This window comes from Zingiber officinale, chromosome 3A, assembly GCF_018446385.1.
Source record: "Zingiber officinale cultivar Zhangliang chromosome 3A, Zo_v1.1, whole genome shotgun sequence".
NCBI lineage: Eukaryota > Viridiplantae > Streptophyta > Magnoliopsida > Zingiberales > Zingiberaceae > Zingiber > Zingiber officinale.
The window spans coordinates 136,058,937-136,086,466 of NC_055990.1; the positions used below are offsets into that span (position 1 = coordinate 136,058,937).

At 39.3% G+C, this 27,530-nt stretch overlaps 2 protein-coding genes across 3 annotated transcripts; both read left to right on the forward strand.

Annotated features, from left to right (window-relative positions):
• The first annotated feature begins 7,464 nt into the window (after positions 1–7,464).
• On the forward strand, positions 7,465–11,132 carry LOC122054058 (protein WALLS ARE THIN 1-like). Of its 2 annotated transcripts, XM_042615902.1 has the most exons (7): positions 7,465–7,678; positions 7,863–7,928; positions 9,390–9,506; positions 9,669–9,942; positions 10,183–10,338; positions 10,428–10,579; positions 10,674–11,132. In XM_042615902.1, the coding sequence occupies exons 1-5, from the start codon at positions 7,494–7,496 to the stop codon at positions 10,186–10,188; spliced, it is 648 nt and encodes a 215-aa protein (XP_042471836.1). In that variant the 5' UTR covers positions 7,465–7,493; the 3' UTR covers positions 10,189–10,338; positions 10,428–10,579; positions 10,674–11,132. The 2 variants fall into 2 exon arrangements, with proteins under 2 accessions (XP_042471836.1, XP_042471835.1); XM_042615901.1 differs by having other exon boundaries at positions 9,669–10,338.
• A 3,017-nt stretch (positions 11,133–14,149) lies between these two features.
• On the forward strand, positions 14,150–15,282 carry LOC122050689. The gene is made up of 2 exons (XM_042611576.1): positions 14,150–14,570; positions 14,660–15,282. The coding sequence occupies exons 1-2, from the start codon at positions 14,150–14,152 to the stop codon at positions 15,280–15,282; spliced, it is 1,044 nt and encodes a 347-aa protein (XP_042467510.1).
• The last annotated feature ends 12,248 nt before the right edge of the window (positions 15,283–27,530 follow it).

Genomic DNA, 27,530 nt, shown 5'->3' on the forward strand with positions numbered 1-27,530 from the left:
ATAAGGAGTTATGTACTTTGGTTTCGTCAAACGTCACCCGTAACTGGGTGGACTATAAAGGCGATTACTGGGTATGTAACGAATTATGCAGAGGGATGTGAGTGATGTAGATGGGATCTATCCCTCCTATATGACGGGAGAGACATCGATATTCTTGATAGAGTGAGACCACGAAGTGCATGGCCATGCCCAAATGAGTCAATATGAGATATTGAGCTCATTTGATTTAGTGAGTCTACTTAGAGTTCAAGATTTAGATTGGTCAGAGGATGACACGGTCTATGCCTCACATTGATCAATCTAGATGTCTAGGATAGAAGGGCACTTGTCATATATTGTGAGGAGTCATAATTAATAGTCACAAGGTGATGTTGGATCTCAACATTCTTGTAACTTGAATAGTAATGATATGTTGCTAGATACCGCTTATTACTTATGCTCCTAAATGGGTTTAGGGGCATTGCCAACATTACAAGAACCGATAGGGTCACACACTAAGGACAATTAAATGGAGATTAGGTTCATATGATGAACCAAGAGGATTAGATTTATGTGATGAATCAAATTGGATTAAGAGTAATCCTAATTGGGCTAATTGAGTTGGACTCAAGTTGATTCATGTGTTCAATGAGTCTAATTTAGATTATGACTCATTGAATCAATTTAATTAAATGAATTAGATTCATTATATTAAATTGGCTTAAATTAAATGGTTAGATTAGATCAACCATGAGAGAGATTAAGTCAAGTTTAACTTGACTTGAGAGGAAGAGGAATAGTCAAGTTTGACTTGACTTTATGCCACATCATTTGTGACTTGGCATTAAGTGGTCAATGATGATGTGCCACATCATCAAGGCTAGCACATGTGTTTGCTACCTCATGGAGGTTACAACTCTCCTTTAATGGCTACATTAATTGTGAATGGAGGTTACAATCCAAGAGTGGCCGACCACTTTTTGTAATGAATGGATTTCATTTTTTTCATTCAAGGCAATTCCATCTTCTTCTTCCTCAAGCTCTCTCCTTAAGCTCTCCCTCTCCTCCTCTTGCCGTGACTGATCAAGGGTGCTAGCACACCTTTGTTTAGTTTTTCTCCACCCATTTGTTCATGTGGATACTTCTAGAGGATCGTACGCTTGACGATCTCGAGATCCGGCACTTCCTTGGACGAGCGGGATTCGTAAAGGGCACGCATCAAGGGTAAAAGGTTTTCTCCTTGTAAATCTAGTTTAGAACTAAGTCTAAGAAACTCGTACTCGTAAGTTTTTGTTTTATTTTTACTTCGCACGGATCTGGTGAAAGGGTTTCGGAGTTTCCGCGATGCGAAAAAGCGGTTTTCGCGGCCCAAAAGTTCCAACACCTAGAAAAGCCACTGCCACAAATGAGACTTGAGGTGCCTTCGATATACTGAAGGTGCCTCAGATGAATAGTAATCGAGATGCCTCAGATCAGCTAGAGGAGACTCTGATGACCAAAGCCATTGCGGAGTGGATATGCAACGGATTTCATCTCAATCTAACCGAGGCACCTCTGGTGAACTGAGGCACCTCATATCCACTAGTTCAGCTGAATGTTGGCAGCAATAAGGATAAAATTTATTCAATTGGAGGTGCCTCTAAGTGTTCAAGATGTCTCTGATGTACTATGTCAACAAATGACCACTTTGACCAGTGATCTATAAATAGCATCCTAAAGCGGGATGTAAAGAACACACATGTACTTGGATTTTCTATTTTTGTTCTTCAAAGTCTATACTTTCAACTACAATAAAAGGCTTCTCCACCTTTGACCCTTGTCGAAAAATGAGATCTTTAGTGTGCTTTCAATTATCTTGGATTAGCAACATCTTTAGTTGTAAACTAAATAAAAATTTTGTCTCTTATTTTTTTATGTCATTTATTTTGAATTAATTGTGTATCATTGCTAAGTAGAAAGCAAGAGAAATTATAATTTTAATTATAGGTCATCTATTCACTTCGTCTAGCCGATCTATCTGATCCAATAAGTGGTATCAGAACCCAACTGTTTTAGAAAGACTAACTTTCAACTAAAGCAATAAGAAAATGACCGGGTCTAGCATCTATCTACTGAAGTTTGAGGGCGAATTCATGACAAGGAAAAAAGAAAATAGAGGTATTCTTTAAAATTGATGTGATATTATGCATTATATAAAACTTGGTTTCGAAGTGCCCAGGAACAAGGATGATGAAGAAATGGAGGAGCACCTTTGGAACAAAAAGCAACAGGTTGACTTTGTAGCCAATAGTAAAGCAGAATTCTACCTTCTGAGTGTATTGTTGCCTCAAGAAGTCAACTGGATCGATTCCTACAACTCTACAAAGGAACTCTAGGAGAAGTTCCTAGAGTTGCATGAAGGAATCTTAGAGGTCAAACTGGCAAGATGGGACTTGCTTTGAAATCAACTAAGCAACCTACAACTAAAAGAAGGAGAAATGGTCGCACAATTGCACGCAAAGCTGAAAGAGATAATCACTGGGATCAATAACCTTGGAGAAATAGTAACGAATAAAGATCCACTAAGGTACATGTTAAATGTATTTCCAAGAATCCCAGAATGGACATCAAACATAGACTCCTACTACATCCCCAAAGATCTCAAGGTAAGTTATTTAAAAAGTTAATTTTCAATTTTAGAATTATACGAGTCAGGATGTACAAGTTCAAAAAAAAAACAAAAACAAGTCAACTCATAACCTAAAACTAAAAGTCAAGAAGAACCAACTAGATTTAGAGTCATCGCTCAATGAAGGCGAAGAAACATTCATGGTAAGAAAAATTTCAAAGTTCTTTAAATCTAATAACTTTGATAAGAAATAGACAACAAAGATACTACAGAAAAAGAGAAAAGTCAAGTGCTACAACTGTGATGAAAGACATATCAAGGACAACTGCCCAACATTAAAAATAAAAAGAAAGGAAAAGAACCAAGGGTCAAGAAAGTCCAAGCATAAGAATCTCAAAGTGACATGGAGCGAATTGTCATCATCTGAGTCCGAGAAGGAAGAATACATCGAACTAGCACTAATGGCCAATCATAAGGAATTAGACGACAAAGACACCTCAACAAAGAGCATTGATAAAGGGGGTGCATCCACCTATGAGTCAAATTCAATAAGTGAGGTACGACTCTTACCCGCTGATAACAAAGCTATAAGGATGTTAAGTAGATCACTATACAAAATGAGAAATATGTATATTGATACAAAGAAACAAAAAGCATGCTTACTAGAAGATTTTGGTGATATTAAGGATGAAAATAAAAAAAATTAAAAGAACAAATAGAAATATTAGAAAAGGGTCATTCTCAAATTCAATTTTTTTTTATAAATTTCAAATTCTAGAGAACTAAATTGGTATTTGAGAAACTATAAGGGTCAAATTTCAATGATTTTAAGAAATAATATCTAGGAAAATTTTTGATAAATTCAATAGATACGAACCTGTATTTGGTACCAAAATCAGGTTCATCCTATTAAAGTATCGTTGTTTGCATACTACAATATAATTTGCGTGAATTTTTTGAAAAAAGATTTTTCATTCTGTCCAATTTTATTTTGCTTTATATTTTTCTATAATACATAAATATGTTATCTGCTAACAAAAAATTTTCAAAAATTTTTAATTATTAAATAATTTTTTAATAATTTTTTAATGAAAATTAAAATTTTAAAATTGAAATTGTTCATTGATTGATTTTTGAATAACTCAAATTTTCTATGGATACTCTTTATGTTTTACATGTTTAGAAAAATTAGCAAAAGTTTTTTAAGTCAAAATTTATTTTACAAAATAATTATTTCTATAAAAAAATATTTTATCACTAAAAGAAAAAGAGGTTTCTTGTGAAATATTTTCTATGGTCAGATGATGAAAATATTGATAAAATTTTTTAGAATTTTTTAATTGTTAAAAATAATTTTCAAATTTATTTTGGTGAATTTGAAGTATAATTCCTAGAAATTATTATATATGCATAATACTTGTTTAAATTTTTTTTACAAACTTTCATATTTTATGTAGATCCCCTAGAATAATTTTTAGATTTTTTCTCTATTTTTTTTTTCATTTTAGTTACTCATATTTTTTTATTTGATCAAAGGAGAGAATTAATGGGTATGAAGTTTAGTGGAGGACTTAACTATAATATTTTATGTTTTTAATTGTTTTAAACATAATTCATTTATTTTTTTATTATTTGATTACTCTAATCTTAATTTGGGTTAATGCATATCAAAAGGGGAGAAATTGAAAGTACCTCGTGCTAGTTTTTATGTGATCAACCAAGTTAAGTTAGATCATGTATGTTTGATGCCTTGTGTTTCAATCTGCAGGAACTTAGAAACACATGAATTCAAGTGGAAAACACAACGACTGAGAAGGATGATACGAGAAGGGCAAGCTCAGTACATCTGAGAGATGAGGAGCTATGGAAGAGTACACTAGTAGAGTGAGAAGGATGTGCGCGACACATCTGATGGATGAGAAGCTAGGAGGAAGCCTGCTAGAGGAGAAAGTTGGAGTTGGATTCAGGTGAGCTCAACTTCGGACGACCGAAGCATTACCTAAGTAAGCAGATTCCGAAAATGGTCAACTCCGAAGTTGACCGTGAAGACTCGAGGCCGCTTAGTTGACTTGAGGCACCTCGGATTCCCAAAAAAGCTACTACTGTGAATGAAACTTCAGGTTCCTTCGATGGACTGAAGGTGCCTCCGATGAACAATAATTGAGGCACCTCAGATCAGTTAGAGGCGCCTTCGATGACTAGAGCCATTGTGGAGTGGATAAGCAGCGGATTCCACCTCAGCCTAACGGAGGCACCTCCGGTGAACTGAGATGCCTCAGATCCGCTAGTTCAACTGAACATTGACAACGATAAGGATAAAGTTTATCCAGTTGGAGGTGCCTCTAAGCATTCGATATGGCTCCGATATGCCACGTCAATAAACAGTCACTTCGACCAGTGACCTATAAATAATACCCTAAAACTAGTTGTAAAGAACACACATGTACTTCAATTTTCTATTCTTATTCTTCAAAGTCTATACTTTCAACTATTGTAAGTGACTTATCCGCCTTTGACCTTTTTTGAGGAAGGAGAGCTTTAGTGCACTTTTGATGTGCATATGTCATGCCCCAAGACCAAGGCGTACCAGCACCGACATTGCTCGTGAATATAAATATTTGAAAACAACAACATTGTTGAGCATATCGCCAGTTATATGGATCTGCACACACAACCACCCATGAGTTAGTGGTATATCAGACAGGGTGTGCGGTATTTATGCTTTGTTAGGCTCCGCTGGTCCACTCATGAGTAGCGGTGACGCAGCGTGGTAAGCGGCAGACAGATTTGCTCTGTTTGGCTTCGTTGGTCCGCTCATGGGTAGTGTGACGCAGCATGGTAGCCGGCAGAGATCCCTCCTCTGGATTGTCTCAGGGATATGAGAGTATTACGCTCCCCCACTTATGATTTGGGGTAGGAGGATAGGTGTATTCCGACAGCATCCCGTCCACTCGGTTATTCATCAGGAGCAGTGACGGCAGAGTGCACGGTTGTCACAAGCCTACCCACTCGGTCTCACCATCGTGTGTGAAATGGCTGACTGACGTCAGGGGTGACCAGGACATGTCATTGACATCATATGCATGATGCATTTATTGCTTGTGTTTGCTGCACTTTGTTTGCTGCATATTGGATGGATGCATATGATTGATATGCATACAGGGACATATATTTTCGGTCTGACGACCTTGCTATCCTGATAGGAGGTCCTAGTGAGTACAACTTCTCCCTTATCTTCAGTTTTGCATTGTTTCATTACTTCTGGAGACTGTACACATATTTATTACTGTTGGTTATTATTCACTATGCATGTCAACTAGGTATTCGCTGAGTGTCGAACTCACCCCCAGTTATTACCATTTCAGGTTGAGGCTGTCCGAAAGAGTTCCAGTCGCTAGTTTCCCCCTCCAGGTTACGAGGATTTCCGTTTTGGATCTTCTCTTTGATTTTCTTATTATATTATCGTCTACGTTTTCAGACTTGTACCTTTTGGCACTTGGATCTTGTATGATCCTTTATTATCGATGAGTTTTCGTTTGGATGTATGCTGGTGATTTAAGTTTTATCGGTGTAGTTGAGTAGGATATTTGAGATGATTTTCCTATCGTTGTTTTAGTTTGATTTGTTTACTATTATACTACGTGGTTGTTACTTTTATTTTATTCTATGCTTCCGACCGTGTTAGCCTTGTATGGATATTGATGTAGTCAAGTTTCATATTGTTATTCATATAGGGGAGATGCATGCTACTGAAATTTCTTTTGACAAGGACTCTCCCGAGGTGTGACACAAATTTCAAATCTCATGATAATAATATTGTATGCGCTAATTAATCACTAGATTATCCTGAGATCCAATAACATGTATACATTCAACATATGTCAACGTCTCATCAAAGAAAGAAAGTGATGTTGACCTCTCCTTCTAACACTTTGCACATGTACAATTCAAAATATATGTCTACATCTTTATATTCTATACATATCTCGTTTAACCCTAAATTTTTTTTCGATTTAATTATTTTATAGGATTATATTATAAACCATCCCCTAAACTCTAAAAATAAGAATTTATTGGCACAACCAAAATTTCAAGCAAATAAAAAAACATCATGCACGGCAGCTGAGGGTAAAAAAACCTTTATATATAATATTTTTTGAAATTTTATTGGCATAATTCTCACGAAACAAAAAATACAAATGGCTCGGAAGAAATTTGCCGGGATCTAGGACCTCTCATATGATTCACATTTTTTTTTTTGAACATTCGAATGTAAGTTGATAGATTAGTAAGTTGACTCGCTCTAACTTTAGTTGGATATACTACCCTATCAAAAAGAATGTTATAGTTATATGTTAACGTCTCATCAAAGAAAATCAAATATATATTAAGTCTAATAGTTAATGTAACACCCAAAATATGATTTAATAATGTAATCACGTGCTATGTTATATATATTTTTGTATATTATAGATGTCTGGGATTGAATTGAATCTAGGTGCATGATTGAGGCCGAATGTAGTTTTTTGATTTTTTTTTTATTTTTATTTTTATTAGTATACTATATATATTTAGGGTTAAATCTTTTTCTTAGATTATAGTGTTTAAAATTAAAAATTTTAGATACCCATAAGATATATTATATGTATTTAAAATTTAAGATTTTAGAATTAAGTTATATAGATTCGAGTTAATAAAATTTTTTATTTAGAGTTCAGATTTTAAAATAAAAAAATTTTAAAGGCTCATGAAATATAATATTTTTTTAAAAAAAATATTAATTTTAAATCCAAACGCTTAAACACTGTAGCGGATCCGTGGCATACAGTTAGCAGAGAGCCTTCCTCTGTTTATATATATATATATATATGCACAATTGGAAAGCAGAATATCAAAGATAGCAAAGATGGTGGCAAGAATGGAGTTCAAAAGTATAGCCGGCGCAGTCTATGTGCAGTTGGCATACGCAGCAATGTTCCTGGCATCACGACTAGCCTTCACCAAAGGCATGAGCCACTACGCCTTCGTCCTCTATCGTCAAATCGTTGCCACTCTCGCCATCGGCCTTCCAGCAGCTTACTACCTCTACAGGTACGTATAGTAAGTATAAGTTACATGAAAATTGCATAATCTAATAAATTCTGCCTTTAATTTTGAGTTAGAACAGATCAAATATTTTGCAACCATAGTGAGAGAGAGAGAGCAAAAGGAAAAAAAACAAAGAAAATAAAATAAAATAAATTATTGTTGATTTAGATGTTTGTGAATCAATCAGGGGTGGGAGGTGGAGCTGTATGACTTGGAGGAGCATGAAACACGTCTTCATCCTTGCACTGATCGGGTAATTGTATATAAATTAACAAACGAGCAGGCATGTTTTTTTTTTTACTATGGTAATTTTAATTTTCAATAGTCTAGCAAAGGTGTATGCACCAAACTTTATTGGATCTCAAGTAGAAAAAAACACAGGGCATTTATATCTTACTGCCCACTACGTGCCCTCTGTGCGCGACAGAAGGGACTGTGTATATGATAAGTGTGGATCCATGCTTGTCACATGGGTATATATATATATATATATATATATAATTCGTGCTGCAGTGAAATAATTCAGGTGCGTGTTATATAGATATGGCTGCATTCTTAATATTTCTTTGAGTTTGTTTGTTAATTTCTATAGTAAAATAATAAAAACTTTTATCCAAGTGCTCATGACCATTATAACCTCAAATTAATATCAAATGAGAATTAATATTGCACACTCTTACTTAATCTCCTTTAAAAACCGATAGAGAATCTGAGAATTATTCGATGATACGAAGGACTTTTTAAGCTAATTAAATAATTGAATAATCAGTTATAAAAATTTTTGGATTCAGATAGGTCTAATAGAATCCAACTCATATCCAGCCTGAATATCCAATTAACTTAATATATATATTTATTTAAATATTAAAGAAAGATTTATTTCTCAAATTCTAAATAAAATTCAAAACTCACTAACATCTCTTCAATTCTAATTTTATAAAAAACATGTTTAGTTGTTAATTTTTATCTTTATTTTTTTCTTAGTATTTTCTTAAAAATTTAATAAATATCCATAACTCCATCAAAATATTTTAAATTTGAACAAAAATATAATTATAGATAGTAATAGGATATTTGAGTGGATATGAATATCCGATCTTCTAATTGACATGGGGATGAGCCATGTGCTAGTGGCTAGAAAAGCCGCCAATCGTGTATTAGCGGCCGACGAAATCAACAGCCGTGTGCTAGTAGCCAGTGGAGATTGGGAAGAAGGAGAAAACTTACCCGAAGATCATGAAAGAGGAGGGAATTACCAGAGACTAGAAACACACAGTGAGGAGGAGAAGGGCATGGATCCGTGCCCTAATTATTTTTAAGATTCCTAACGAAATCACGTAATTTCGCCGGTATAATGTGATGTATTACTAACGGAATCAAAATTTCGTAGGTAATATTTTAGTTTTTTATTTTAGCCGTGCTTTTCTGATGAAAACCCAATTTCTGTCAGAAAATCTTGACGGAAATATACTTCCGTCAATAATTCTATCGATAAACTAGGTTGTTTTTTTTTTTTTACCGTGGAGGATGATAATTACATATTTGATGGAATGAAAATGAATAATATAAAATCCGACCCAAATTACTTCAACCCAGTATCATCCTACGCTTACACGTTCCCTTTATTTTTGTATGAAATTTTAAATCTTGATTTAATTGGGGCAACTAGTTCTGTATGGGAAAAATATAATAAAATATCTAATATAACATATAGGATAAGCTTCAGTCAAAATTTCTACTATGCTGGATTGGCGTTGACTTCCTCGACCTTCGCCAGCACCATGAACAATCTGATACCAGTCGTCACTTTCTTGCTCGCCTACTTCCTTAAGTAAGACTCTCTCTCCCTTTATTAATTTGAAGAAATATCAAGATAAAATTCTTATGACATATTGAAATAAGCTGAACAGTTGAATATGCAAGAAAACAAGCTAAATGAAAAGAATTATTATTATTATTATTATTATTGCTTATCAATTATGAGTTCATTTAGATTGGAGCGAGTAAGAATAAAGGTATGGGATGGACAAGCTAAGATCCTCGGCACACTTTTTTGTGTTGGTGGAGCAATGCTGATGACATTCTACGAGAACACTACAAGCCAAAGTCAAGAGGTTTCACAGGCACAGCACCTACTGTATGTGGATCATTTTCCTTTGGCTCAATCATTGCTCAAACATGTTGGCAAAATCCATGGAAGCTTCCTCTTTGGAGCACTTCTTACCATCATAGGTTCTTGGTCCATGTCCTTCTTCATGATTTATCAGGTTTTAATTACTTTGATCTCTCTCTCTCTTTAATGTCATTTATGCCTTCTTTTCCAAAATGTACTCGCAATTTAGACACCTTAATGATTTATTCTCATTTGAGTTCGAATGGTTCCATAAGGCAGCAAAAAAATAACAATCAAAGTTTACATCAGGTTGCATCGTCTCTTCCTCTGTCAATATCAAGTAGGATACCCTTCTATTTTCTGGTCTTATTTGTATTAATTTTGAATATGACAGGCATGAATCGTGCGAGAATACCCTTCTCAGCTCACCCTTTCTGCCATGGTCAGCTTCATGGGTTGCCTCCAGTGTGCCCTAGTGTCTCTCCTCCTTGAGAACCCTTCAGCTTTGATAATACAATGGGACATGCAGTTTCTCCTCATAGCTTACAGTGTACACAGCTCTCTGTATCTTATATGCATGCCATTGATTTTAAGCATTTCAGTAATGAGGATGGTGATTGCTTTTATATATATATACAGGGAATATTTTGCACAGGTTTAGGGTTCTTCATCATAATGTGGTGCGTGAAGGAAAGAGGCCCAGTCTTTATCACCATGTTTAGTCCTTTGTCATCAGTGGTTGTGGCCATCATGGAGCCCTTGGTGCTTCATGCGCAACTCACTTGGGGCAGGTAATAACACTACTGTCTATTCTTAATGAACTCTCTTCATTCTCTACTGTCTGATGATATCCATGTGTGTATATATATATATGAATAATATCAGTGTATTGGGCATGGCTATAATCATTGCTGGTCTCTACCTATACCTGTGGGCCAAAGCTCAAGATAGTAACCCTTCCACTGATCAGTCTCAACTCACTGATGAGGAAGAAGAAAGGACCATTGATGCAAATGAAAGAAGCTCCCGTGAAGAAATTACAATTGGCATCCAGGCACCTCTGCTAGCCAATATTAATACTAATTCCTAGTCACTACAAGAAAATATATAAGGCTTTAGAGACAAGTTTTTAAGACAAAAATAAAATCTATTTCAAATTTATCTAAACCAGAAATAGATTTAGCAGTGAGTGCACGCATTTATGGATATCTTATGCATCGTTAAAATAACTAGCTAGATTACATGAATATAATTGTTCTCTCTTTTATATATTATGCTAGTCCAAAAGGTACTCTGTAAACGTACTTGAAAGCGTATTTCTATGTAACAGACTCAAGAGTAAATAAAAAGGGTGCTTTTAAAAATAAGGGTCCGAGCAGAGCATTAAAAGAATGAAAAGAAAGATGTGGTGAGGATGAACGAAGAAATTGTGCACTTGATAAAGACACGTCCACTCCTATTAAATTCTCATTACAATTTGTGATGAACATTGCAGTAGAAGATAATTAACAATTGTAAATTGTTTGGAGTTACATTGTATGGAGGGAAGGGGAAGACTCACTCTCAGGATAATATTATAATAGTTAGGTTCTCCAATAAATAATTAATCAAAGAATTTAATGTTTGGATCTTAGTTATGATATATTATAGAGGATTTTTTTTAATATGAGAAGTGGATCTAAGAATGTTGATTATTTGAATGAGTCTTTATTAGTATTTTCGATTTATTTAGTGGTCAGTAGAAAATTTTTAAGGGAGAATTTTTAAAATTAATCGATTTAAAAAACTGAATACATGAATTATAAAAATTTATTGTCGTGAACATGGTGCACTTGTCATCAGAGGTGGCAAATGGTTCAGTTTGCACACGATATAGTTCGACCTGTTAGGACACTTAAAAGTTAAGGAAGTTGATTAACTTCAATTGCTTTATTAATAATTCTATTTAAGATGACTAATCTAAAGATTCATATAATATATACATTCTACTATAAAAAATACTCATTAATTCTCATAAATAATCTGGAGGTGGAGAAATGTCGTACAAGCTCGAATATAAGAAATGTAAACTAGAAACGCAAACTGCACTACAATGAAATCGAAAACGACTTTGCAGCATAAACCTTTACTTAGCTTGCTTTCTTCTTACTTAGAATAACCTCTTGGTGGTGAAAAATGTAGTAGTACTTGTTCTCCCAAACATTAAAGAACTGACGACCAAGATATGTGCGAGTGTTGCTTTCAAACCTTTATGAAAATCCTTTTCTAGGGTTCACTAGACGCCTCCCAATTGATTCTGTTTTTTTTAATCGATTGTCATATCATCCAACCGTTTGAGCACTTGTAGAATGATTCTTTTTCGAACTCTAATTGATTGGTGATTCATCTCAATTGATTCAGAAATCCTTAATTAATTATCCAATCGATTCTCAAACTCTTCGTTCTCTCACGAAAGACCTTAATTAATTAGCCTAATCAATTAAGAAGTCTTAATCGATTACCTCATCGATTCCCTCTCTCATGACAAAAATAGCTCATAATTGATTGCCTCAATCGATTAGCATGACTGGAATCGATTGCCCAATCAATTCGACTCTTATTCTCTCTGTAAAGAAAACATCTTCAATCGATTCTTCTAATCGATTAACATACCTAATCGATTAACTCAATTGATTGACCCAATCGATTAAGTACCTTTTTACACTCTCATGATTTTGGCTCCGAGAAGCTCCTAATCGATTAGGAATCCATCTTAATCGATTGGAGCATGTCCCAATCGATTATCCTAATTGATTGTCCAGCCCTAACTCACTTGATCTGAGTTTAGGTTTCTCCTTACCCAACATCCTATCAGTTGTGACCTATTGGGTCTTTTCCACTTAGTGTCTACTTGAACTTTCTCTTTGTCAACCTCTAGTTAGACTTCCGATTACCAAGTGTCATCCTCCTTGACCTACTTGGGCTTACCTTTGCCTAACCGTAGCTAGGGCAAGTCACTAGACAGATTTCCATCTTGCCTAACCTCAGTTAAGGCTTTCTCTTCCTTAACCACAGTAAGTGTAAGATACGATAATTAAATAATAAGTGTTATTGGAGAAATAACTTGATTGGATTTTTTAAGAATTTTTTAAAAAAATTTGGGATTTAAATAGAGTCCATATGACATGTATAAAGGGGATGAATCTATTGGATTAGAAAAAACCTATTTAGAATATCTACCAAGTGGAAGTTGATGGAATTAATTAACCTAAGGTTATATATTTATACCTAAGTTTTAATTGATTTCCCTAATCCCGTTTTCTCTTCTTCTTCCCCATTCCGATCATTTCCTCACACACGCACGATGCCGCCACAGCAACGATCGCCCGCGAGCACTTCTTACCATCATAGGCTCTTGGTCCATGTCCTTCCCCATGATCTATCAGGTTTTAATTACTCTGATCTCTCTCTAATGCTATTCACCTTAATGATTTATTCTCATTTGAGTTCAAATGGTTCTGAAAGACAGCAAAAATTATTGGCATATAAACTTATTCCAAAGATAAATTGACTTCTTCAAATGCAAGAACAATGCCAAGAACAACTTGACTTCATCAACCATGCAAGGAAGTTGTCAAAATCAATTTGACTTCATGTGACTCTTCATCAACTAAGCAAAGTTCAATTATCCTACTAAGTTCAATAAAACTCTTTATGACAAGAGTCATTAGTATAGAAAAGAACAAAATCTAATTGTCTTGTATTTAATGATATAATGTATCAATCTAAGTGTATAAATAGGACCTTGTATGATGAAGAATAGCAAGTAGTAACATTTTTCTCTTCATAGAGTTTTTCTCCCATTCTCATACTTTGTTACAAAATCTCTCCTACATTCTTATTTTCTCATCCTAGTTCCACCAAAATTCCAACAAATCTAGTATCAAAGCCATATACATCAATGGCTTCGACGAATTCCCTCCAAGTGTCAAAGTTAACCAAAGACAACTATAGAATGTGGAGTATACAAATGGAGGCTCTATTAGGTTCCCTTGATGTATGGGACCTTGTGGAGACCGGTTATACTATAGCCGAAACAAGCGATGGGAATGAACAAGCTCTTAAGGCATTGAAGAAAAGAGAGAAGAAGGCTTTATTCACTATCTATCAAGGAATAGATGAAACCGCTTTTGAGTTGATTGCTCTAGCAACAACATCACAAGAGGCTTGGGAGATATTGAAGACGACATATGATGGAGTAGATAAAGTAAAGAAGATTCGTCTATAAGCTCTACAAGCTCAATTTGAAGCACTACAACAAGAGGCTTCGGAAACAATTTCTGATTATTTCTCTCGATCGAGTTATCTCTATTGTTCATCAAATGAGAAGAAATGGTGAGGAGCTAAAAGATGTTCAAGTCGTTGAAAAGATCTTAAGGTATTTAGACTCAAAGTTTGATTTCATAGTTGTGGCGATTGAGGAATCAAAAGATTTGGAGGTGATGGCTGTGGAAGAGCTTATGGGATCCCTTCAAGCATATGAACAAAGAATATTGAAGAAAAGTGAAGGAAGAACTTTGGAGCAGGCACTCCAAACCAAACTATCATTCAAGCAGAATGAATCATCAAGAGGAGGTCCTCAACAAGGAAGGGCTTCTACATGGAGAGGAAGAGGTGGTCGTACTTCTAACTCCAATTGGCATACTCAAATCAGAATGATGGAAATGAAGGACATGGACATGGAAGGGGTCGTGGTGGAAGCCGAGGTCATGGTCGTGGACGAGGTAGAAACATTGGATGGAGGTATGATAAAACTAAATCTCAATGTTGTATTTGCAAGAAGTATGGTCATCACTATAATGAATGTTGGTATAACACTAACAACGGAGAAGAACAAGTGAACCTTGTCAATAATGAGGTGGACAATGAAGGACCAGTATTATTGATGGCATGTCATGGGCCAGAATCTGTCCAACCTATTACATGGTTCCTAGACACAGGAGCATCAAACCACATGTGTGGGAAAAAGGAGTTATTTACAAAGCTTGATGAGAGGCAAATAGGCAATATCACCTTCAGAGATCTATCACAAAAGCCAATTAAAGAAAAATATGACATTTTGTTTGAATTGCAAAATGGAAAGAAGGTATGCATCTCAGATGTTTATTATGTTCCTGATATAAAAAATAATCTTTTGAGTATTGGCCAATTATTGGAGAAAGGATATGATATACAAATGAAAGACTTAACTCTTAGTATTCGTGATAAAAGTAATAATCTTATTACTCATGTCACAATGACTAAGAATATAATGTTCCCACTGAAGTTAAGCATCAATGAAGAGAATTGCTTGAAGACAAACACTATGGATAGTTACACTCTTTGGTATCTTCGATATGGGCATCCAAACTTTGAAGCATTAAAGCTACTTTCAAAAAACAACATGGTATTTGGATTACCAAAGATTGAAAGTTCCAACCATCTATGTGAAATATGTGTTGTAGGAAAGCAATAAAGGAAGCCATTCAAAAAGTACAATCAGAGGCGAGCATCTTCACAACTTGAGCTTGTGCACTCTGATGTTTGTGGACCTATCAAACCTATCTCTTATGGAGGAAACAAGTATTTCTTGACTTTCACCGATGATTATAGTAGAAAAACTTGGGTATATATGCTGAAAGAGAAGAAAGAAGTTTTCACCAAATTTAAGCAATTTAAAATTTTGGTTGAAAAACAAAGTGGATATCAGATAAAATATCTGCAAACTGATCGAGGAGGTGAGTACACCTCGTTAGAGTTTGAAAATTTTTGCAAAGAAAATGGTATTCTTCATCAACTCACAATGCCTCAAACACCACAACAAAATGGTGGTTCGGAAAGAAAAAATTAAACTATTCTAAATATGGTTCGATGTATGTTGAAAGAGAAAAATATCCCAAAAGAATTTTGGGGAGATGCTGTTGCTTGTGCTGTATATTTATTGAACAGGTTTCCCACTAATAGAATTGGAGACATCACCTCGAAGGAAGCTTGGAGTTTACGTAAACCAAAGGTGGATCATCTTCATATTTTTGGGAGCATAGCATATGTAAAAATACAAGAAGAGAAGCGGACAAAACTTTAAGATAAAAGTCAAAAGTGTATTCTCTTGGGCTATTGCGAGAATGCTAGTGGATACAAGTTGTACAATCTCATAACTCAAAAGCTTGTGGCATCAAGAGATGTGGAATTTGATGAAGAACAAACATAGAATTGGAACAACAATAATAATGATGACAACAACACCAATAAACTCGATACATGACTATATCATGGACAGTCCAGCTCAACTAGCTTACTATTTTAAATAGTTAGACTCATCAATTTAACTACAATACTCTTTAAAACTTTCAAAATAATAGTTAGTTTACATAATATTTTAGTTAAATTAAACTTAAAATTATCAAATGCCCATTTTTTTTAAAAAAAAATCTATAAATACACTAAATCTCTCACTGCATTTCTCATTCAAATAATTCAAAATTCTCAATCTCATTTTCTCTGACTTCCTATTCACATTTTTCTCAACTTCTAACTTCATTCTTTTAATCTCTTTAATATTCGACTACCTCTCTATTTGTTTGTCACCCTAGTCTTCATAAGTTCTCTAGGATTATCCTCCACATTGTATGCACATCACCATCGGGACATCACAACTATTCATATCAAGGTCACATCATGAAGGACTTAACTTTTTGTTTACAAATACATTTATTTAATTAATGAATTTGTTTGCATTGTATAGAAATTTATAATTTTTTAAAATCTATATTAGAGGTATCATAGAATGTCATATGTGAGCATGGATATCAACCTATTTTTATCTATACTTGTGGATTAATCAATAATGTCTACAAACTGCATCCATATGTGAGTCCCCTTGAAGTTATTTATTACTCAAGTTAACTCAGGGATGAGATACTTGCCAACAATTACTCTACTAATATCAATTTGAACTTTGACATCCTATCAACAATTGTGGAGCAGCAGAGTACTTTTCTTAGTTTCTTAGGTATTTAAGAATCGAGTCTTAGTTTTAAAGAATTAATGGATAAATTTCTTTTAATAGAGTAGTTAACCTAAAGATACTGAGTTGATGGGATCGCCCACTGTGAATGCTTCTTGATTTACTCTTAGTGGCTGATGAGAAAATTTTCGTGAGATCGGATCGATCTTTAGGATTAATCAACATAAACTGGATGCATGATGCTTACTTAAAAACAAGAGGGATGAAATCACTAGAATTGATGGATAACACACTAGGGGGTGAAGGCTATAATCAGTGTAGCAAGGAGAGTGAATGTTGTGTTGGTGCAATCGACTCAAGTTTGATCGGTACGATCATGATTTTGATGTGTGTGTCAAAGAGTTTAAGTTAGGCTTTCATATGTGTTTGATATGTGTATTTGAGTCTTGCAGGACTTGGTGAAACACACCTGAGGAGCTTGGTGTAACTAAGCTTGGGAAGCTCATCCTAGTACTCAGATCCTTGAGTCGGTGAAGGATGGTGTGGAAGGCATCCGAGGGACCACCGGATGAGGAGCAACGGAGTAGAGCCGAGGGAAGTGGACTTCAAGGCAACGTGAAGGATGGCACGGAGAGGAGCCGCGAGCTCGGGTGCATCTGAGGGACGAAGGCCGAGGAAGAGGACTTCAAGGGTGACTCCGGAGAGGATGAGTGTGAGTGTGTAATAAGGTGCAGTCCAGTCGATTGCAACTTTTAGCAGTCAACTGCACCAGTCGACTGCATGTTTTAGCAGTCGACTGCACCAGTCGACTGCATGTATTAGCAGTCGACTGACAGCAAACAGAAGCATTCTGTTCACTCAGCAAATAGCTACCAGTCGACTGCTAGTTTTAGCAGTCGACTGGTAAATGACCGTTGGTGCTGGAAAGTAGTCGTTGGCTACCTCTAACGGTAACACCAGTCGACTGATGGTTTTGCCAGTAAACTGGTGCCGAGATGAATTGATATGATGATCAACTCTCTCCTCTTATTTAAGGGAAGTTTTGGGGCTTGAAGGAGGTGACTCATGCTCATTGAATAACTCCTTGTCATTGCCCAAAGCTTCCAAGCCTACTCTCTTCCTCCTAAACCTAAGTTCATCATTGTAAAGACGAAGAGATCCTTTGTGAGAGGTTTGCTCCACCGAGAAGGAGAAAGCTCTAGCCGGAGATTGCCGGGGATTGATCACCGAAGGATCAAGGGCTCGTCCACCTCAAGGACACGCCGTGGAGTAGGAGCAAGCAATCTCCGAACCACGTTACATCGAGCTTGTTAGCGATTTGGTATTCTTTCTTTATTGTTTTCATTAGTTAGTTGTATTTCCGCGTGTGCACTAATCTTTTGTAGAGAAGAAAAGAAGTTGGGGTGACCTAGCTATCCAACCCCCCTTCTAGCTGGCCACCGATCCCCTCACAAGTGGTATCAGAGTGAGGACGCTCTTCAACGGACTAATCGCCGAGAAGAGCACTTCATCAAAATGGCCGACTCAAATATTCATCCACCGAAATTCGAAGGAGACTTCTCATGGTGGAAGAAGAAAATGGAGGTATTTTTCAATACCGATTTTGACATTATGCTAATCATGAGAAGTGGTTTTGAAGAACCCAAGGATGAACGCAATGAGACAATCGACATAACAAGATGGACCAAAAGACAAAAAGAAGAGCATCTAGCAAATTCCAAGGCAATGCATCACCTACTACATGTTCTTCCACAACAAGAAGTAACAAGAATTGGAAACTATACAAGTGCCAAAGATTTGTGGGAAAAGCTAGTGGAGCTTCATGAAGGAACATCAGAAGCAAAATTGGCAAAAAGAGACCTCCTTTGAACTCAACTCAACAATATCAAGCTTGAGAAAGGAGAAAAGGTATCAATTTTACATTCTAGAATTAAGGAAATTATTAATGGGCTAACAAGTGTAGGTGAGAGACTTTCAAATCGAGACATGATAATGAAAGCCCTAAATGCTTTCCCAAGAACCACAACTTGGAGCTCCATTATAGATTCATACTACATATCAAAGGACCTAGAGAAATCCTCTCTAGATGAACTTTTCTCAACCATGGAGATTCATGAAACAAGAGTTGAAGGATTAGATGGAGAATCTCATAGATCAAGAGGAGTAGCCCTTGTGGCAAACAAGGGAAAAGGAAAGAAGAAGAAATCTTCATCACTACCATCTTCCGACTCTGAAGAATCAAGTGCCTGGATAGTGATCAAGAGGCATATATGGTAAGGAAGATGAGAAAGACATTTAAATCTTTTTCTTCTAACAAATCTCGTGCTAGGAAAAGTTCTAGAAGCAAAAGTAAGACAAGGAAGATCATTTGCTATAATTGTCAAGGAGAATGACACATAAGAGATGATTGTCCTCTTTTGAAGAAGAAGGAAAGGAAGAAAAAGGAGGAGAAGAAGACAAAAGAAAAAGGGAAAAAGACTCAAAACCTAAAAGCAACATGGGATGATCCATCATCATCATCAGAGGAAGAAGAGCATCATGTAGTCAATTTTGCTCTAATGGGAATTGATAATGTAGCCTCCACCTCATCCGAAAATGAAGAGGGAAAGAGCTCAAGTGAAGATGAAGAAGGGAGCTCAAGTGAAGGGGGAGGTCAAACATCGGATTCGGACGTCTCGGTAAATAAGGTATACAATCTTCCTCCTCATATTTTAATTAAGATCATTAAAAGTACAAATGATGATTTGTTCAAGGCAAAAAGAAAAAATAAAACCTTGAAAAATGACATTTGCATGCTTAAAGAAAAATTAGAATCCATGTCTATTAGGGATGATGATATACATGCTTCTTCTACAAGTTCATATGATTCATGTTTAGAAGAGGAAAATAGGAAATTAAGGGAAAAGATAGAATATCTTACCAATGCCCTTAGAAAATTTGAAATTGGCTCTAAAACTCTAAATATGATTATTGGGAGCCAAAGGGCAAGTTTTAAGAAAAATGAGTTAGGATACAATGAACCCAACAATGAAAAGACCTATCATTGCCTACTTGCTAGGGGGCAATCAAAAACCAAAATTATAGATAGAAAATGGATCCCCAAGGAATATTTGGTTAATCCAATTAGAAAAAATTTCTATTGGGTGCCAAAATCAATCCTCAAGGGTTAGAGGATTTTAGGTCAAGTCAACCATGGAAGTCATAATTCAAATCCTTGAAAAATGGTTGACTTGAGACCTTAAGGGGGAGCACTTAGCCTTGATAGAAATTCATGATCAAAATGGCTAAGTAGAGGTTACCTTTATCTCACAATGATTTTCATTATTTTCTAACCATAAATGTGAGATGATAGGATGATACAAATAATTCACTTATGCTTATGGCATTTTGATGAGTTATGAAATGTATCAAATTTTAGTGATCATAGGCCAACTATGGGGAAAATAAATGTTTAATTAATGGACATCTTGCCCATAGATCATAGTTGGATATTTCAAATGTTTTGAAAATAATTCTATGTTTTATTTACAGTGGATAGTTATTTTGAAACATATGAATTCAAAACTAGGGTTTAATTTGATACAAACTTGAGTGATTTTTCAAAGTATTTGAGTTTTTATCAAAACATCCAAAATATGATGAATTTTTATGAAAACATATTTTTACTTGTTAAAGAACATTATAAGAAATATGTGTTCAAAATTTCATGATTTTTTGAATTTTTTGAAATTTTCTATGCATTTCTGAAGTTGGCTTCAGAATGCTGAAAATCGGTTTGGGGTTGTGCTAGTCGACTGCGACAGTTATCAGTCGACTGGTGGCTGTTTTTCATCACTATCAAGAGCTGGTTTTAGGAAATTTTAATTCCACATTGATACCTTGATATGTGTACATGGTTGGTACAATTTTTGATGGTGTCAAAGGGGGAGAAATGGGTAGGTTTAAGTTAGAAACCTAATTATGAGCAAAACTTGAAAATTAAGAATTATGCTTCATGTTTACATATTGCTTTTAATTTTCATGTTGTTATTAATGCCTAACTTAAACATATTGCCACACATAAAAAAGGGAGAGATTGTTGGTGCAATCGACCCAAGTTTGATCGGTACGATCATGATTTTGATGTGTGTGTCAAAGAGTTTAAGTTAGACTTTCATATGTGTTTGATATGTGTGTTTGAGTCTTGCAGGATTTGGCGAAACACACATGAGGAGCTTGGTGTAACTAAGCTTGGGAAGCTCATCCTAGTGCTCGAATCCTTGAGTCGGTGAAGGATGGTGTGGAAGGTATTCGAGGGACCACCGGATGAGGAGCAACGGAGTAGAGCCGAGGGAAGTGGACTTCAAGGCAACGTGAAGGATGGCACGGAGAGGAGCCGCGGGCTCGGGTGCATCTGAGGGACGAAGGCTGAGGAAGAGGACTTCAAGGGTGACTCCGGAGAGTATGAGTGTGACTGTGTAATAAGGTGCAGTCCAGTCGGTTGTAACTTTTAGCAGTCAACTGCATGTTTTAGTAGTCGACTGACAGCGAACAGAAGCATTTTGTTCGCTCAGCAAATAGCTACCAGCCGACTGCTAGTTTTTGCAGTCGACTGGTAAATGACCGTTGGTGCTGAAAAGTAGCTGTTGGCTACCTCTAACGGTAACACCAGTCGACTGATGGTTTTGCCAGTCGACTGGTGCCGAGATGAATTGATATGATGATCAACTCTCTCCTCTTATTTAAGGGAAGCTTTGGGGTTTGAAGGAGGTGACTCATGCTTATTGAATAACTCCTTGTCATTGCCCAAAGCTTCCAAGCCTACTCTCTTCCTCCTAAACCTAATTTCATCATTGTAAAGACGAAGAGATCTTTTGTGAGAGGTTTGCTCCACTGAGAAGGAGAAAGCTCTAGCCGGAGATTGCCGGGGATTGATCCACCGAAGGATCAAGGGCTCGTCCAACTCAAGGACACACCGTGGAGTAGGAGCAAGCAATCTCCGAACCACGTTACATCGAGCTTGTTAGCGATTTGGTATTCTTTCTTTATTGTTTTCATTAGTTAGTTGTATTTCTGCGTATGCACTAATCTTTTGTAGAGAAGAAAAGAAGTTGGGGGTGACCTAGCTATCCAACCCCCCTTCTAGCCGGCCACCGATCCCCTCACAAGTTGCTAGCTACAAAGATTTTGAGCCTCCAACTCCTATGCAAATTCCCCACACTTAATTAGGAGATAACTAAAACTTAAAGAAACTTTTGTTCGAGCAAAAAAAAATGAAATCCATCATAGTGTTTGATACGGTGCACGATGGTGGAGCTCAGTAAAAGAAGAGGGTGGTTATGAGTCAAGGGGACGTGGCAGTCAGAGGTCAAGGGGACGTGGTGGTCAGAAGTCAAGGGGACATGGTGGTCAGAGGTCAAGGGGACATGATGGTCAGAGGTCAAGGGGACGTGGCGGTCAGAAGCCATGAGACGTGGTGGATAAAGGGCGGAAGGAGAAATGACAGGCAGGGAAAGAGGAATGGGGTTTGCGAAGGTCACCAATTAGGTACCGCCAGATCAGAGAAAACTGGGCAGGATTTGCAGACTATGACTTGTAGACCGAGATGTAGGGATCAAGACACAGGGGCCCGGAGACACAGGCCAGGAAATGCAGGTCAGGATTTGCAGGGTCGTATATGCAGAATAAGGTATACATGTAATGTAACACTGGCCAGGGTATACAGGATGAGATACGTAGGTCAGGAAATACAGGTCAGGATTTATGGGGCCATACACGTAGGTCAAGATATACAGGTAATGTAACACCGGTTAGGGCATACAGGACAGGATGCAGGGAAAGATATACAGGTAATGTAACATCGGTCAGGGCATGCAAGAAGAGATACGCAGGTCAGGATTCACAGGGTCGTATGTGCAGGGTAAGTCATACAGGAAACATAGCATCGGTCAGGGCATGCAGGACGAGATACGCAAGTTAGGAAATACATGTCAGGATTTACAGGGCCATAAAAGCAGGGTAAGATAATACTGGTCAGTGCATACAGGAGGGATAGCCAGGTCAGGCAGGATCGAGCAGGATTTGTAGATCAGGACTTGTAAACCGGGATGTAGGGATCAAGACACGTGGGCCAGCAGACACAGGCCAGGAAATACGGGTCAGGATTCACAGGGTCGTATGTGTAGGGTAAGGCATACAGGAAATGTAACATCAGTCAGGGCATGCAGGACGAGATACGCAGGTCAGGAAATACATGATTTGCAGGGCCATATAAACAGGGCAAGATATACAGGTAAGGTAATACCAGTCAGTGCATACAGGATGGGATATGCAGGTCAGGAGATGCAGGTTAGGATTCACAAGGCCGTATATGCAGGATAAGACATACAAGTTAAGATACACGTCAGGCAGGGGATACCGACCGAGGCATATTGGGCAGGGTAGGCACAGGTCAGGAAATACCAGGACAGGACACACAGGTTGGAACTTACAGGTCTTTACTTATATAGCAGGATATACAGAGGGAAGTCATTACACCCGGTCAGCGCAGCACTACACGACAACTAAGCTAAAGGATTGTAACCGCCTGACAGGGAATCACTGGTGCATGTCAGGGAATATGCTCATGGTCTGCAGCTCAGTAATAGCAGAACCTTCCTTGAACCTCTTATAGAGCGACACGTGTCATTCACCACCAGACAGCTCCTAACACCCGACATTCCCTGACACTTGTCAGACATCCAAAGTACACATGATCATATAAAAAGGGAGGGTCTCTCCCTTGTGCAGGTACGCTCACTCACCTTTTTGCATCAGTCTTTCACTTTTCGTCCTTTCGCTTTACTGTTCTTTTGGAGAAAAAGTACCTGACTTGAGCGTCGGAGGGCCTGCTCCGGGGACTTTTTCCCTGGTTCTTGGTCTCTGACGTTCCGTGTGCTCGTCTGAGTGTACGCAGAGCCTTCGTTTCACCGTCACAGTCATCACCCCCCGTCATCCGCCAATGGGAACTTTTCCGTGATGTACTAGGTCATCAGAGCGGCCTAACGACTTTCTGTCAACGCCGAGGATAACACAGCTGGCCTCCGTCTGACTCAACTTCTGGACGGGATCAATTTGGCGTCGTCTGTGGGAACACATCTACCTGTTCCGGAACGTGACGATGGAGGATTCTGGTCGAATCAATGTCACCATGACTGTAGGAGAGTACGAACTGTTCAAGGAGGCCAAGAGGAGAGCTGCCTCTGAAAAACAAACCACCGCTTCTAGACCGCGCAAGATGTCGGAAACCTCTAAAGAGCCAATGCACGTCTCGGATCGAGGCTCTAAGAGAAAGCAACCCGAGGAGTTTCCCCCGACCTTTTACCGAGAACCTGACCTGGGGTATTATCAGTCAGGTCCCCATGACCATAGTCTCAAGAGGGAATAACCATCGGCCTCTATGGCCGAATGTTCCCTTCCTCGAGATTCAAAGAAGGGGAAAGCTATAATTCCTCAGGAAGAGCCTCGTACCAAACCTGATGAGAAAGTTGTTAGAGTGTATACTGATCCGGCGGTAAGAATGGGGGGCACACCTTCTGAAGGGTCCCAGCCTAAGGACGGATGGAGGGCTGGCCAAGCGGGTAATGGTCCGAGCGGAGCTAGAGATAACCCATCCATGGGCTTGGGTTTCCGACGCCAAGCAGGAGGATCGAAGGCTCGAGCGGGAGTCCGCTCGTCTGGGACCGAAGGGCCGAGCGGGTTGTCCGTTCGGCCAAGATAAGGGCGAGGGTACAAAGATGGCCGAGCGGCCTAGGCGCTCGGCTCGGGATATGGGATATCAGCAGAAGCATGTCTGATGATTAGACCGTACACAAGATCGCACGATGGAGGATCTTGCCGTCACATCATGGAAAGGTTGATACAGTAGCAGTATGGCCTGTTGGACGTCTTCCTGACAGATCCATATCTGGGCATGGCCCTTCTGACAGACCCATACCTGGGCATGGTCAAAAGCAGGTGGTTGCTTTGATTGGCGCACCCAGGCTTCTTCGAGAGGTTTATATAAGGTCTCCATTTCTTCACCGGAGGTACACGAGTCTTCATCTTTAAGCCACTTCCTTCATCTATTCCCTCGCCTGACTTGAGCGTCGGAGGGCCGTCGCCGGGACACCCCTCCCGGCTCGGTTTTGTTGCAGGTTCGCCGGAGGACTCGAGGATCCAGCAGGGAGCGCCACATCCCCAGCGTTCGTTGACCCCTGGTTCGGACAGGATCAATTTGGCGCCGTCTGTGGGAACGCACCTGCATCCGAACAGAGACAATGGACGAGGCTGGAAGAATACACAATGTGGCACTCTCACAAGAAGAGTTGGACGCTCTGGTCGAGATGAGGGCCGCTAAACTTGTGGAGCAAAAAAAAAAAGCATCAGCCGAGCGGCCGGAGCAACAAGCAACATCTGCATCGGGTGGCCGAGCGGACGCACCTCAAGCCACCGTCGCATTCCACCGGGCCTTATTTCACACCCCGGCTCCTCAGCTAGAGAGAAGAGGCTCTTCTTGAACGACATGCCAAGGCGGGATGACAGAAAAGGGAAAGCCCATGGACTCATCTCCCGAGCGGATCAATCGTCAATTCTCGGAGCCTATTCTGCGAGACCTCTACCAAGCACTACGTGCCTCCGACGATCGGCGAGTACAACGGAACAACGGACCCGAATGATCATCTGGGTAAGTTTGATAACACAGCTACACTCCATCAATATACAGATGGAGTAAAGTGCCGCGTCTTCCTTACAACTCTCTTGGGATCAGCTCAACGGTGGTTTCGGAGGCTGCCGGACGGATCCATCACTAGCTTCAAGGACTTCCGAACGGCCTTCCTCCACCACTTCGCTAGCAGTCGGCGTTATCAGAAGACAAGTGTCAGCTTGTTTTCCATCAAGCAAGAGTCGAGAGAATCGCTTCGAGCCTACATCCAGCGATTCAACCAAGTGGCGATGGATATCCCAACGGCCACATCGGAGACGATGATGAATGCCTTCACGCAGGGCCTTGTGGATGGGGACTTCTTCCGGTCGCTCATCCGAAAGCCGTCCCGAGATTATGATCATATGCTACATCGGGCCAACAAATACATAAACGTGGAAGAAGCACAAGCCGCCCGGAAAAAGGAAACTCCTACCAAGCGGGCTCCTATTCATGCCGAGCGGAAACAGCACGCCGCTCAGCAGCCACCTAGAGGACCGAGAGCCGAAGCAATCCGATCCCCCCACGCCAGGTCGCACGTACAAGAAGTGGCTGCCGCTCGGCCCAAGCCAAGGAAGAGGTGGACCCCTATGTTCTGCTCATTCCACCAGACGGATACGCACAACACGAGGGATTGTCGAAGTCTTCCCTTCGTGGCCAATCCTGGTCCTAGGAAAGCCGAACGACGGTCTCCTCCCATCGACAGGAGACAAAGGACCCATGAAGCTGACCGGACACGCACCGAAAGGAGACATCAACAGACGTCTGATCGGCAGCGATCTCCAATACAGGAGAATCACCGAGCATCCAGAGAACGGTCCCGACTGGCCACTCGGGAAGAGGAAAATAGGAGCAATACTTCCTGCGGCGAGATCAATGTTATTGCTGGTGGGCCGACCGGAGGAGATTCCAACCGAGCCAGAAAGGCAGGCGTCCGGCAGCTCCAGATCCACGCAGTCGGTTGCAGCCAAGAGCGGGCAAGTGGACCGGAAATCACTTTTGGGCCCGGAGACTTGGAAGGAATAGAAGTGCCCCACGACGACGCTCTGCTCATTAAAGCGGTAATAGCAAATTACACTATTCACCGCATATTTGTTGACACAGGGAGCTCAGTCAACATTATATTCAAGAAGGCGTTCGATCAGCTGCAAATTGATCGAGCCGAGCTGCTTCCCATGACTACGCCGCTCTATGGGTTCACGGGCAACGAGGTTCAAGATCGGACAGATCCTACGGCTACCTCTGGGAGAGGAGCTCGGAGGACCAGGACAATAAATTTTGTGGTGGTCGATTCTCCTCGTCCTACAACGCGTATTTTGGGCTGACCGGCTCGGCTGATTCGAGCGATCGTCTCAACCTTCCACCAAGATGAAGTTCCCGTCGAGGACAAGGTGGGAGAAGCAACGGGAGATCGCTTAGCCATCGGCGGTGTTACATAGAGATGGTCCGAGTAGAATCCAACTCCGCTCGGAAGGTGCCTCGAATCGAGGTAAATGCTATCACCGAAAAGCCACCCGCATTAATTTATGAGGAAAAGAGGAGGTGCAGATTCATCCGACCCGATCGGAGGCCACGACTTTTGTTGCCTCGATCTAGAGGAGAAGCGAAGGAGGAGTCGATCCAATGCCTCCGACGAAATCATGATGTATCTGCCCGTCGACACATGAATTGCCGAATTTCGCCGAGCATAGACAAGATGAGTTGCATGTCCGACCGGACGCCGCCACAAGCGTAGAAAAGGGATTTCAAGGCGGCGTAATGCCATCATCAGGCGATAGAGAAACTTTAGAGGCCGCCACATACGAAGTGCCCGGTTCAGTGGTCGGCTAATGTAGTATTAGTCTCCAAGCCGGGCAAGTGGAGGGTTTGCATCGACTTTCGGGACTTAAACAAAGCATGCCCCAAGGACTTCTATCCTCTGCCTCGGATAGATCATTGGAGTGAACTGATCGCGAATTAATTCATGCTACGCCTATCAAGGATATCATCAAGTGTCGCTCGCCCGTGAAGATCAAGAAAAGGTTAGCTTCGTGATCGCCGACGACACATATTGTTA